The following is a 14,623-nucleotide window of genomic DNA, read 5'->3' on the forward strand; positions in this document are numbered from 1 at the left end:
CTTCTACTTAGCACAGATAAGCAGCACAAGGAGGCGGAAACTCATGCGGGCTGTATATAAGCAGTTAAACGTGGGGTTTTTGTATCAATGTGTCACCTTCCAATGGTTCACTGTCTGACCGGGCGTCTGCGTGAGCGCACACAGAGCGTGCAGAGATCGGAGATCGGTGCTGGTGGTGTGCTGTAGACTTGACCGACAGTAAGCGAGATGAATCCACAGGCCCTGCAGCTGCCAGGCTGGGAAGAAACCCATGCTGCCTCCACAGACTGCCACGACGCTGTCCGTTGTTCGCTGTGCTGCTGACCCGCATGCCAAGACCCGTCACCCGGTGACGTAGAGCTGAGCCTCATCCAACAAACAAACAAACAAACAAACAAACAAAAAGACTTGGCCTATTAGAAATAAAGCTGCACAAAGACTTGCAAAGATTTTGTGAATGGATCTGAAGCAAAGGAACAACACTGAAGAAACAGAACACACGGAGCTGAAGTGATGGCTGGACTCTCCCCAACCCGCGGCGTCACTGGGCTGCTGTGAGCAGAGCAGCGCGCTGCCGTTTCGCATCGTAACGGAACCCAGAGGAGCCTCCGTAGATGAGGAGACTGACCGAAGCTTTCGATCAGTGAGGTACGCTCGGCGTGTCTTACATAAGGAAATCAGGGAGAGAAATTTTGATTGCTCTACATGCAGCTGCGAAAATGGGCTGTATCAGCTCCAAAGCGCCAGTTGGTAAGAGTGTTTTTAATTAGCTTTCAAAAAGCACGCTGGAGGAAGCCTCCTCTTTTCGCATTTGTTTTGCTGCAGCGTTTCGCGGATGCACAGGCTGTGAGTGAATGTCGGTGCTTGTAGTTGACAGCATGCTGTGCCAGAGATGAGATGTATGATAGCGCTGCCAAGTCACATGCATATGAATAAAGAACGTAGCTACATATATGTAGATGACTCATTTAAACCATGTCAGTTTATTAGAGGTTAAATGGTGTGCATGTGTGCAGAGGTGCTTTTTACTGAGGTGGCGGGGAAGCGCTAAGGGGCTGGTATCTAGTCTAAACATCGCGATGCTACGAGAGTTGCAAGGAGCTTTTTGGTGAACACGCTAGTCAGAGGCAGAGACGACGGGGGTGCTCTTGACACAACCGAAGGATACGTTTCTAAACGGCTTTTATATCCAGTGAGGAGAAGACTCGTCCGGGCACGATGGTTCTGACCGCGCTGACCCAGTTTAGCTGCAAGGTAGGACACCTTTTATTTGCTCGTATTCATACGCATGCGACCGTGCAAACTCTCGAGGTACATAACTCGTTATTTCTGAGAATTTCTGGCTCGTCTCTTCTTGCTAATTAAAGTAAAAATCCGTAGATTAGTTCCCATTCACAGATGTCCATATTTAAAAGGACTCCACAGTTTCCAGGCGCACACATGCAGCGGTGGATCATTTGCTTGTTGCCAAGAAACAGCTCCCTGTTGCTACTCCATCTATTTGCTCTCACGGTTGTTTACACCTTTGCTGTACGTGCCTCTCATCCGCTCTGCTGGCGGCTAAATCACGCCGAGAACCCCGTCCTCTTTGTGCTACCCCGATCTCTGACGCGTGTTGCCCCCCCGTAACCTCCTTATTATTTATTTGACTGCCTCTCCTCTGTAGCCTCCATACATCAAACCTGCCCCCCATCCATCCATATCTCTCACACAAACAGACGTGATCGTTGTTTTGTTGTTTTATTCCAGGTGATGTACCCTGTGATTTATCCGTCACTTACAGCTTGCAGATCCTCTCTCGCCTGTAATTGGTTATGTAATCCATCGCTTCAATCACATTGATTATGGCGCCTTGTCCCTGTCTCCTTGTTGCGGTAAGGACATGCCCTAGTCCCATAAAGCTACAAGGCGTGCACGTTTATTAAGTTTAGTCGGTCAATAACAGCCACCTGTTTGACTCTTGCATCATTCTCAGTATGTGTGACATCACACCGCAGCTGGTCCTGACCTATTTGTGTTGTTTCGCTCATTAGTTAATCAGGGAGCCCGAAAGACGTGAAAGAGAGAGGGAGAGATTCACAGCCGAGGTGTCTATCTGCAGTTTCCACGACAACGGGAACTACTGTGTGTGTGTGTGTGTGTGTGTGTGTGTGTGAGCATGACCTAAGTAAAATAAATAAATAAAAATTAAATTACTGCAATTCTCCTTTTCTTTAACTGGAGAGAAGACGCGTTTGGAGAGATCGGCCAGGGGAAGGAGATCACGATAAAAAGACATCTAACAAATTAACCACTGATGTGGAGGATGACCGCAGACCCCTGACAAGGCAGCAACAGCTTCCATTCTGAGGCTGCTGCTCCCTTCTGATTAAACCCATTACGTGTCTCTCTTCACTCACAGTGCAGCTCAGCCCCACCGACTTATTCATTTACATGTGTTTAATTCCATTTTATTTTGGTCTGCTGCCCACAGTCCTGTCATTTAAAGTGCACCAGGGTTAATTGCTGCAGAACCATTGGCTACAGTGACGTAACTGGACCTGTGCACTGCTTGGGTGCAATTAATTTCTGTTGACGTGTACGCAAAATAGGCTACTCTTTGTCGGAATACGTGGTGATAAACACACCTCTGTGGACAGGAGGAGGCTGTGGCGACCCATGCGAAATATGAGCACTTTCTGACTATTGCTTGATGACGTGTCACCATGAAATCATTCGGGCTTTTGCCAAACAGCGGACTGCAAGACCTACATGACACCGGGTTCAAATGACTGTACATCAGTCCAGTGTTATACCCACGAAACACGTGCGCATCTCTCGCTCGTCTAAACAATACTTGCATTGAGTAAGGTGGCCTCTATTGAACGACACAATACACCCCGGGCATGTGATCGCATCACACTCAATTAAACGGCACATATTGAATTCTGCTGGTGGGCAACCTGAGCTGTGCGCGCTAAACGGCAGGTCTGTGACCCGGTGCTAGAGTGACTGGTCTTGATATTGGACTCAGTATTTGAGATGGGTGCTAGAGACTAATCGAGCGAATTGTTCTTTCACAGACAGTAACTAGAAACGCGTCCCTGCAGTGGAGGGCTGGAAAGAGGAGCCAGGCTGCTGACATTTAGAGGCCCACCCCTTTAATCTCGTTTTCCAAATCCGATTTGAAGAGTGGCGAGCACACGCAGGATTGCGTGTGTGGGGCGGAGGAGCCTCAGAATGGGTCGAGTGGGAGCTGTCCAGGTGCTGATCTCTACACAGGGCGCCGTTACGCGTGAGGCCTCCGTCCGCATCTGTGCTCAATCATGGTCCACAAGGCTGTCAAGTCACCATGTGGGCAGCTGTTAGAAAGGTTAAGCTTTGGCAGTCAACTATATAAGCCGTTAAAGTGACGTTTGCAGCCAGGAGGATGCTCAGTGACATTTGCGCTGCGTGCAGCGCCGCTGGACCTGCGCCGTGTCAGTGTGTGCTGTGCTGAAGACGCGGCCTGTCACCACGTAAGAGAAGTGTGTGTATTAAACAACAGGGAGGTAAAAAATGTAAATGTCACCACAGGCATGTACCTTTATTCTGTGCTTTTCATACTGCTGGGTTTCCTCCGACAAAGCAGATACAACTTCATCAAATATCCAACGGGCTCGGGATGCAGCCCGAGCCTTATCTGCATGGCACGGCATGGCTTTAAAGTGCATGGAAGTAGGCCCCCACGTCTGCCCCCTGCCCCAGTTATCTCACTACAAGTAGTGTCTCTAGAGAGTAGGCTACACTGTAATAAAGGGTTCTGTGAATGCTCCACACTCACTCCGTGCATAATAAAAAGGAGGGTGATCCACACTAAACACTATGGTACAAGCCTGGACCCTTTTTAGTAGCACCTGAAATGAATAGTCTATCTCCATCCATACGATGCTGTTAATGTATATAACCTTTTTAAACGGCATCAGAATGTGGGTTGATACTTGATTTTAATTTCTCTGTGCTTCGCAGTTGCATTCAAACCCCATTATTCTCATGTGCAGCCTGCTTTAACAAGAAACTGGAAAATGTGCTGCCTATTATTAAATAGTAGGTTATGTAAGTGTTTGTGGTTTTCCTTGTACTAAACTGCAGTGAGATACGGGAACATTACATTTTACATTACATGACATTTTATGGACATCGCTTCTCAGTGGCTGCTCCAGGGCCCCGCGGAGGCATGAGTTGGCATGGTGGTTGTACCTTTGACCAAAAGGATTCTCTTAATCCTTAAAACTCATAGTTGGTAATTTGTGCTTAAGTTACTAAAAATATATAGGTCTAAATATTATGGAAAAAAATAACGCTCCATTGTCACATTCAAGTGGAGGTGTTATTGTCCAATGTATCCCGTTTAGGCTGCTTATTTTGGAGCGAGAACATGTTGCGGGGTTACTATGAGTTTTACGGTTGATTTGTTACCTTCACGTGACTCTCTTCCTCCTGACAGTGGTGGTCGATGGTTCGTTGCGTGTGGACTGGAGCGCGTCTAGCTCCATGTCTGACATAGGGCTTTTGGGGAGCACGCGGACCTGCTTGGTGCGCAGACTGATTCTGGCTCCACCTTTGGGCGCACTGGACTTCAGCGAGGTGCCCTTAATTTTTTTTTTTTACTTCCAAAATCCCAGTCTGGTCTGGTTTTGTGATAACGCCCCACTGATGCCCAGTGCATTGTCTCCTCTTCCAGAGACCTATCCGCAGTCCATTTTTATTATTCAAACACAAGCCAGTTGATATTTCTAACTGTCCTCTAATGGACTCAAATGAAGCAAATTAGACATTACAGTTTCTGGAAGCCTGCAGACCCAATTTAAATGGACTTTACTTGAACTATAGAGTCTGGATAAACTTTTAGTAGCTTACATAACTTCACCCAGTTGCTTGACGTGAAGAGTGGGTGATTCTGGCACAACTTCACCTACTTTCAAGGTACATTAAGGGAAATTATCCCAGAGGGCCAAAGCTCCAGAAATGCAGGTTGTACAAGCTAAAGAACAACTTGATTGTTACTAGAGAGAAGTAATGTTGTTCCTAGAAGTGTGATCCTTTAAGGACAGTATAGAACAACCTGCATTCATCTGTAGACTGTCCTCTGTGGGGATGTGATGAAGCATTTGACATGGGGCACTTGAGCCAGTGCCGATGATGCAGGCAGATTAAGAATAAACAAGTCTGTCCGATGCATCTAAACCCAGTGTTTACATGGTACTAACAAGTTAAGAGTTGGGCTGCTGTACTTGGATGTTGGATAGGAGTCGAGTGCAACCTTTTTCCTTTCAGACAGCAGATCAGAGAGGGAACCCTGCTTACATAGAGAAACACTGGACAGCTGCTTATGGGGAGAAGGTTCAAAACAAACATACTAACATCAAAGAAGGTACTGGAGCCAGGCTGGTATCCTTGCAGCACAACAACACTTCTTGTTAGCGGATCCACAACTCTGTGTTAGAGAGGAAAGATGTGGTAAGGATGAAGCAGGACGGTACACGGTAACGAGCCATAGTAATAAAAAAAAGCATGAATCCCCTTACATCGAGATCATACTTTATATTGTACAGACCCCAAACCAGCAGGTCTACAGGAGGAAAAGTCTATGCAAAGCAGGCAAGACCTCATTCCCTGAGGCAAAGAGTGAAATCACTGAGGATACTATATTGTGTAGGAACAGAGTCAAGTTGGAAGATGTGAATATGCTGTGGATGTTGTGATGAAGGCCTAAAGTAAAAAATGGATCAAGAATGTGTGTTAAGAAGAATGATCCAAATGCTTTTTTTTGTTTTTTTTGTTTATCTAGTTGACCTTTGCTGTGTACAGAGTTCCTCCGATACTAGGATGCAGTTCTGCAACATAAATAGAATATTATGGAACTCTTCAGAATTAGGGGTGTGGCGATGCACTTGGCTCAGGAGACGAGATGATATTTTACCACTATTTTAAAGAAATCTTCAGTGACAAAATATATGGCTGGAAAAAGTCTTTTATTTGACTGAAGGTCACAGAATGCAAAACAATGCAGTTGCATTTTGAAGCGTTTTAACTAATCGTGTAATGAATGTCACTTCAGTTCTACTTTCTGGGTATGAATGGTCAAACTCAGCTGACCGGCTTCTCTCCTGTGTGATTTTTGCTTGAGTCTCTTGAGATGTTAAAAGTGTGCATGAACTATTCATGAGCTTCAAACTTCTAACTGATGCTTTGTGGGAACCTCTATGCTATTCTCACCCGCACCGCACCTGACGGTGACATCATCTGGCAAAGGAGCTGCGTTGACCAATCATGTACAGGGGACGATTGTGGATGCCCATGGGAAGAAGACCCTTTTTTTTTTTTTTTTTTACCTTGTTAGCATGAGCATTCGGTGCTATTCACTGTCAAATCTGTGCCACAGTTAACGCATCATAACACACTGTGCACTTTCATTAGTACTGGATGTTAAACTTTTTTTTTTTTTTTTTTAAACACACTGGTGATATAATTGGTGCTAAGGCTACGTTAGCAGCATGGTGAACCAAGACGCAATGAAAACTCACGGGCTGGAAATGTGAATGAAGCCACTTGCGTCAACTCGTCACAACGTGGCTGCATTGTACAAACCTACAACACTGCTCCTGCAACCCCTCATCCCCCCAACCAATGCAGGCCCTTGCATTAAAAGACAGCAGGGAGATGCATTTTTACACTGTGAACATATTGTCACACTCCATCATACTGGCCTGGTTCTTTTATGTACTGATATCACACAGTTTTTGTCTCAAAGAGAAATAGAGTCACATTCAGGTAGTAAATGGGCCACCTTAACCATCACCCAAGGAGCTGGCATTTGTTTTATAAAGCCAAATAAGTAGTCTTTCACTTTCAGCTATTATAACCTAGTTGGGCACCTACCAGATAATCAAAGATGACAGTCTCTGTAATTCACATGAGGCAGGAAATTATTTTCTCAACCCTTCCTGGTTCAATAATTAGATTTTTAATGAAGCCATCCAAGTCTTTGTGTTTCAACCTCGAGTCCTTTCTCTGTTGTAGTTCTCCTTCATGTTAACTAGTTGGTTTTTAATTATTAAACAAGTCATTTAGCATAATTAGCAATGCATCTTTAACAAAGTGACACAGTGTAATGCTTCTCGCCTGTGGGCAAAATTGAACTCTTATTTAAGAGGCGTGATCGGTTGAACTGAATGTACTGTTTATTCATGCATGCTTGGCTGGATCTGCTTAACTGACATGATGCATTTGTCATAGCTCCCTACATGTTTGTTTGAATTAAAAAATCCTGCAGACACTTTCCTTTCTGCTGTTTCCATCAGGTTCTGATTAGTCCATTACAGGTTTTGTATGTTTTACCAGGTTAGCGCGAGACTCACAGGAACCCCCTGATAACTTGTTGTTGTAGTAATGATATTTTTGGTCAGGGTGGTGGCTCTACAAATAAATACATTTATTTGTACAGGACCATGTAATCCTTTGGTAGGAACCATTTGCATATGGTTCTTTGTGTGTGTGTGTGTGTGTGTGTGTGTGTGTGTGTGGTACAAGCCACCTGCATTCATCTGTAGACTGTCCTCTGTGGGGATGTGATGAAGCATTTGACATGGGGCACTTGAGCCAGTGCCGATGATGCAGGCAGATTAAGAATAAACAAGTCTGTCCGATGCATCTAAACCCAGTGTTTACATGGTACTAACAAGTTAAGAGTTGGGCTGCTGTACTTGGATGTTGGATAGGAGTCGAGTGCAACCTTTTTCCTTTCAGACAGCAGATCAGAGAGGGAACCCTGCTTACATAGAGAAACACTGGACAGCTGCTTATGGGGAGAAGGTTCAAAACAAACATACTAACATCAAAGAAGGTACTGGAGCCAGGCTGGTATCCTTGCAGCACAACAACACTTCTTGTTAGCGGATCCACAACTCTGTGTTAGAGAGGAAAGATGTGGTAAGGATGAAGCAGGACGGTACACGGTAACGAGCCATAGTAATAAAAAAAAGCATGAATCCCCTTACATCGAGATCATACTTTATATTGTACAGACCCCAAACCAGCAGGTCTACAGGAGGAAAAGTCTATGCAAAGCAGGCAAGACCTCATTCCCTGAGGCAAAGAGTGAAATCACTGAGGATACTATATTGTGTAGGAACAGAGTCAAGTTGGAAGATGTGAATATGCTGTGGATGTTGTGATGAAGGCCTAAAGTAAAAAATGGATCAAGAATGTGTGTTAAGAAGAATGATCCAAATGCTTTTTTTTGTTTTTTTTGTTTATCTAGTTGACCTTTGCTGTGTACAGAGTTCCTCCGATACTAGGATGCAGTTCTGCAACATAAATAGAATATTATGGAACTCTTCAGAATTAGGGGTGTGGCGATGCACTTGGCTCAGGAGACGAGATGATATTTTACCACTATTTTAAAGAAATCTTCAGTGACAAAATATATGGCTGGAAAAAGTCTTTTATTTGACTGAAGGTCACAGAATGCAAAACAATGCAGTTGCATTTTGAAGCGTTTTAACTAATCGTGTAATGAATGTCACTTCAGTTCTACTTTCTGGGTATGAATGGTCAAACTCAGCTGACCGGCTTCTCTCCTGTGTGATTTTTGCTTGAGTCTCTTGAGATGTTAAAAGTGTGCATGAACTATTCATGAGCTTCAAACTTCTAACTGATGCTTTGTGGGAACCTCTATGCTATTCTCACCCGCACCGCACCTGACGGTGACATCATCTGGCAAAGGAGCTGCGTTGACCAATCATGTACAGGGGACGATTGTGGATGCCCATGGGAAGAAGACCCTTTTTTTTTTTTTTTTTTTTTTTTTTTTTTTTTACCTTGTTAGCATGAGCATTCGGTGCTATTCACTGTCAAATCTGTGCCACAGTTAACGCATCATAACACACTGTGCACTTTCATTAGTACTGGATGTTAAACTTTTTTTTTTTTTTTTTTTTAAACACACTGGTGATATAATTGGTGCTAAGGCTACGTTAGCAGCATGGTGAACCAAGACGCAATGAAAACTCACGGGCTGGAAATGTGAATGAAGCCACTTGCGTCAACTCGTCACAACGTGGCTGCATTGTACAAACCTACAACACTGCTCCTGCAACCCCTCATCCCCCCAACCAATGCAGGCCCTTGCATTAAAAGACAGCAGGGAGATGCATTTTTACACTGTGAACATATTGTCACACTCCATCATACTGGCCTGGTTCTTTTATGTACTGATATCACACAGTTTTTGTCTCAAAGAGAAATAGAGTCACATTCAGGTAGTAAATGGGCCACCTTAACCATCACCCAAGGAGCTGGCATTTGTTTTATAAAGCCAAATAAGTAGTCTTTCACTTTCAGCTATTATAACCTAGTTGGGCACCTACCAGATAATCAAAGATGACAGTCTCTGTAATTCACATGAGGCAGGAAATTATTTTCTCAACCCTTCCTGGTTCAATAATTAGATTTTTAATGAAGCCATCCAAGTCTTTGTGTTTCAACCTCGAGTCCTTTCTCTGTTGTAGTTCTCCTTCATGTTAACTAGTTGGTTTTTAATTATTAAACAAGTCATTTAGCATAATTAGCAATGCATCTTTAACAAAGTGACACAGTGTAATGCTTCTCGCCTGTGGGCAAAATTGAACTCTTATTTAAGAGGCGTGATCGGTTGAACTGAATGTACTGTTTATTCATGCATGCTTGGCTGGATCTGCTTAACTGACATGATGCATTTGTCATAGCTCCCTACATGTTTGTTTGAATTAAAAAATCCTGCAGACACTTTCCTTTCTGCTGTTTCCATCAGGTTCTGATTAGTCCATTACAGGTTTTGTATGTTTTACCAGGTTAGCGCGAGACTCACAGGAACCCCCTGATAACTTGTTGTTGTAGTAATGATATTTTTGGTCAGGGTGGTGGCTCTACAAATAAATACATTTATTTGTACAGGACCATGTAATCCTTTGGTAGGAACCATTTGCATATGGTTCTTTGTGTGTGTGTGTGTGTGTGTGTGTGTGTGTGTGTGTGGTACAAGCCATTTAATGCTACATTACATGTATACAGTGTGCTGTAGGTGTGTGTAGAAGCTCTGGGTCGCCAGTGAAAATACTGCCTGGCCTTTTTTAAATTAAGGCTGTAGACCCCAAATTGTGGGATTCTTCTAACTCACTCAGATGATGATGGTAATGAGGAGGATGAATCCACCTTGCCTCTTCTATCCATCAGTGTGCACCATCTGGGTATGAATATGATGTGTCGCTGTGAGCGAGCCAGGCGGCGATTAGCAGTGTCTAAGTGATCCCTCATGAAATGCAGCCTCTCGCTCTTCATGGGCGGGCATGTTAGAGAATTGTGAACTGTGAGAGACAGGTCGGCTGGATCGCTGATTCAAAGGACTCGTTCAGGACCTCCAAAAAGACACGCATACCGATGGTCAGATTTTATTTTGGGGAATATAGTAGCAATAAAGTGCAAGTGAGCCATTTAGAATGATCCGCATGTATGTATAAATTTGTCTTAAAATATGGTCAAGTCTTCATTAATAAGAAGTGACCACACATTATATACTTACATGATTTATTTAAAAATGCCAGTTGTTTGACTCCAGTGTGTCTTCTTCAAGGCAGGTCGAATAAAAGTGTCAGACAAATATTTATTTATGTACTCATGTCTCACAGGTTGATTTTTTTTTTTTCCTCCTTAAAATGAATAGCTATTCATGTTTTTACTTCTCTGCATGTCTTTAATTCTCTTTTAGTTTTGCCTTTGTGGGATTTACCACATGGACAAGTTAAGAGATAAATAACTGATGCCCCTAATAGAAGTAGATTTCACAGCATGGGGGTGTTTCAATGAGGAATGGTGTTAACTTGGAAGCACCTGTGTGAACTGCTGATGTCATTAACTGTGGACTGCTATCAGGCCGTGAGACGTATGTTTGTCCGACACTTGTATTCAACCTGGCTCGAGGAAGGCACGTCAGCATTTTTTAATAAATTATGTGACAGTGACCAGCGCCTGTTTTAGGTGTGCATTCACTCTACTTTACAGTGAGTAAAAAATCTTCATTGTTGCAGTTATTAATCTACTTGAAACCATAACACACAAACCATAGTATCGTTCATCTCCATCCTGAATACATCATTCAAACATTGACAGTGTAGACTGGAAAATGATCACAGATCTCAGAAGGTTTACTCTTAAGAATGATCTTTGTATAAACCTGGAAAGATTTACACCAGCTGAAGCTCAGTAGAAGTTGGGTGATGCAGCCGGAGCGGACCAGAATTCTGCCAGAATGTTGTCCAGAGCTCATCTGTAGCTGGTGGAAGCACCTGTTTGAGGTTATTTCTGCCAGACAAGGTTCAACCAGTTATTAAATTCAAAAGCTCACCTGCTTTTCCACTAGCATTGTGAATATTTATTGGGTGTGTTCAGTAAAGACAGTCTTTTGTGCAGTTTTAGCCAAAACAAACTGTATTGGTCTACATGTGTGACTTAGACGAAGGTCAGATTACATTGTATGATACATTGAAACCAGACAATTCAAAATGGCGTACTCACTTTTTTGCCACTATAATTCAGCTTTTTGTTGAATTGGAGCACTAACTAAATACTGGCATATTGTTGTCACACCTGCGGGTCATAAAACTCTAAGTTGAAATAGATATCTGATATTTTTGCTTTGCTTTTACCTTTTTAATGATTAAACCAAAGATTACATTTGGCTATGAGAATTGAAGCGTTGATGTTATGACGCTCATGTCAGCCTTGACGCTGCCGAGCAGGAAGGCGTGTGCAAGGTTCATTCATTTGGCTGCTGGTCGGTGTTTAGCGTGTGATGTCATCAGTAAATCAAGAGCTCAGGCGTACTGGGAGGAACTGTTGCATGGCGACCAGTTGCCATAGAAATGTTCCCGTTGTGGAAAAGTTGAGAGACAGTTTGGCAGAAACATGGCATGCTGAAGGAGGAGAAGGATGATTTCCCACCAGGGGAAGCTGGTCTGTTCCACTGGATCCATTCATGGCCTGCCTTTTCCTATCATTTTGTTTAATGTCTTCTGTGTATTCAGTCTTCATACATGCTTTCTTACATGTATGTGCAGGCTTCCAGGTGTTGCAGATAGGGAGACACTAGTCGGGTCACACACATTCAGCCTGTAACGCGCTCGGCTCCTAACAGGCACACTGTGGTGAATAATCTGTTGTTCTTTTTTCCCTGCGCTGTCACCAGGCTGTTAGTCTGCTGTGCTGACTCACTGAGACAGTTAACCAGCGATTTAAAAGCCAAGGGTGAACCAGAGCAGCATCATGACGGCCACTCCGCTGTCTGTGTTCAGCAGACCATGAAGATTTATAACTTCCTGACATTGTGTGTTTGCACTGCTGTACTTGCATGGGCCAAATATCTTGAATTTAAACATCGGTGTATCCTGAGACGAGTTATAAGTGTGCTAGTGAAGCTTTAAATGTAAGGGTTACATTTCAGCTTGGTCTTAAGTTAGGCTCATATATGAGATTAATTGTGTGTTTAAATGTGCATATGTCAGTGCAGGGTGTGTGATGGAAAAGATGCAACACAGTGGTCTAATGGAGGCGGTCTATCTGCTCAGGGTACCGTTCATCCTTTATGTTGACTCTGCTGTTCAGCAGTTTGGGGTGCAGAGACAGGAGAGGATGAATGGAGGAGCCAAGCCAGCAGCCGGTGGTGCTGTTAAGTGGAGTCGTGCAACAGTTTTAAAAGCTCATACAGACACAATTAAAGGAAACACTTGGATTAAGCCATTTTGTGCCTCCAAACACCAGAAATGACGAGCTGTCTTTCTTAATTTTGTTCTTGTAAGGGTAGAATGTGTTTGAAACAGCATCTGAAATCGAGTTTAGAGGCTTTAGGTAGAGAGAGACAGGAGTTTTTGAGTTGGATTTCCCTAAAGATGTATAAAATCCTCCTACACCATTCTGCATTGATTTCTCAGAGTAACCATTTGATAACAAGTAAAACATATCCAGCTGTGGGCGGACAACAATGACTGTCTGACATGTGATTTTTAATTAAAGACCAACACAATATATCATTTTAACTGCCCTCGAGGGTATATGTCGCATCTGCTCCAGATTATCCTTCATCTGATCTGTGAGCAGCTCTGCGGCACTAGAGGATTATCATGCCTCGATGCATCTGCTGATGCCATCACAAGCTCTGGATCCCCCTTCACTCTTGCAGGGTCCTTCTGACAGATTATCTTCTTGTTTCTTTGTTATTCAGCTGGTATTCTGTTGCTGTTGGGTGGAACTGACAGGACAAGGTCAGGGCGATGCTTCCGGAATGAGCTAACTTCATCACAGTGACAGTGGTTTCTTGTTCACTGCAAATCAAATGTGGTCTATACTGAGTTGCGATTCATTAATAAGATTAAGAGCCGACTTCAGAATGACTCAACAGTTCAAATACTTATTTACTAATGATTCAGTTTATTTTAGTATGCCAATGAGTACAGTGTTGCGTCAGAGAGCTGCAATCAGTCACCACAGGACTGGAATGAATCTGTACCTGTGTGGCTCAGTCGTCGCATTGCTCAGTCAGCCGAGTGTGTTTACCCATATTGCCCCAAGACGGTGGCATTGGCTCACCCTGTGGCCCCTGCTGTTGACGTACCCATTCCCTACATGAGTGCAGTTAGGGCTATAAAAAGAATTAGCAGACAAAGGAACTTGTCAACACATGATAACTCCCTCTGTGGTTTGAATTTACAGTGCAGACAGATTTGATGAAACCTAGACCAGGAGGAGGAGTCCCTCTTTTGTCTACTGTCTGGTTATATTAACTCACTGTAAGGATATTACCTGTCTAGCTGTCTGCACATAGAGCTCTGTCAATTCCCACTGAAGAATTTTTCTTGTATCATATAGTGAATAGTTGTAGTTGCATTAAAATCTCCTGTCAGTCATATCTGCTGCTACTCGAGAGGGGGTCCACCTGGGTATTGGCTGTGTGGATAAATGTGTTAATATAAACCAACCAATCTGGAACAAGGGCTGTAACTTTGTAATTTGTCTTTCTACAGTATGCCGCCTTGTTTGCAACCATATGCTCTGGCTTTTAGTTTGAGAAGACATCAGCTCACTTACGTGAACAAACTACCTGTTCGCTCATTAGCCAGCAAGCTAATTTAACAAACCACTAAAGTCAGTTGTGACTGCAGAAAGCCACCATTATCATTTCTGTTTTCTTCTAGTTGTACATAAAATGCTATGAAAATCAGATGTTAGTTGAACAGAAGTTAGGTCTGAATGACTTGTAACCTTTTAACATGCACAGTGTTCATAGCTTGCTTGATTTAAGCTAACAGTCCTGCTTATAAGTAGCTGCTGAAAGAAGCATTTTTGTAGTTTGTGTGTGTGTGTGTGTGTGTGTGTGTGTGTGCGCTTTGCACATAGATACACGTGTCTGTGTTGTTGGTGTACAGCTTGTGAATCATTCAAACATTGATTCATGTGTAAAAAGAAATGCCTTTTAATTTCCAAGGCCTTGAAGTACACTGAAGCATTTGAAGTGTGTTTAACCCAGGAGTCCCTTTTCCATCAAAGACACCACTAGGTTTTCCTGTGAGTCACAGTGTGATGTCTTCAGAAGGTG

At 43.3% G+C, this 14,623-nt stretch overlaps 1 protein-coding gene across 4 annotated transcripts in view; it reads left to right on the top strand.

Moving 5' to 3' along the window:
* Positions 1-14,623, top strand: part of fam131ab (family with sequence similarity 131 member Ab) — a 27,141-nt gene that overhangs the window by 2,548 nt on the left and 9,970 nt on the right. The window contains exon 1 of one of the 4 annotated variants that reach the window (XM_020586587.1): positions 32-627. The exons of 1 other annotated variant lie outside the window; for it this stretch is intronic. Coding sequence is in view for 2 of the 3 variants with exons in the window: in XM_020586563.1 (XP_020442219.1) it covers positions 685-729 (45 nt within the window). In the remaining variant the exon portion in view is untranslated. 2 more of the 4 variants (XM_020586563.1, XM_020586571.1) reach the window with 2 other exon arrangements.

The sequence above is a fragment of the Monopterus albus genome, unplaced genomic scaffold, assembly GCF_001952655.1.
Source record: "Monopterus albus unplaced genomic scaffold, M_albus_1.0 scaffold8.1, whole genome shotgun sequence".
Lineage (NCBI taxonomy): Eukaryota > Metazoa > Chordata > Actinopteri > Synbranchiformes > Synbranchidae > Monopterus > Monopterus albus.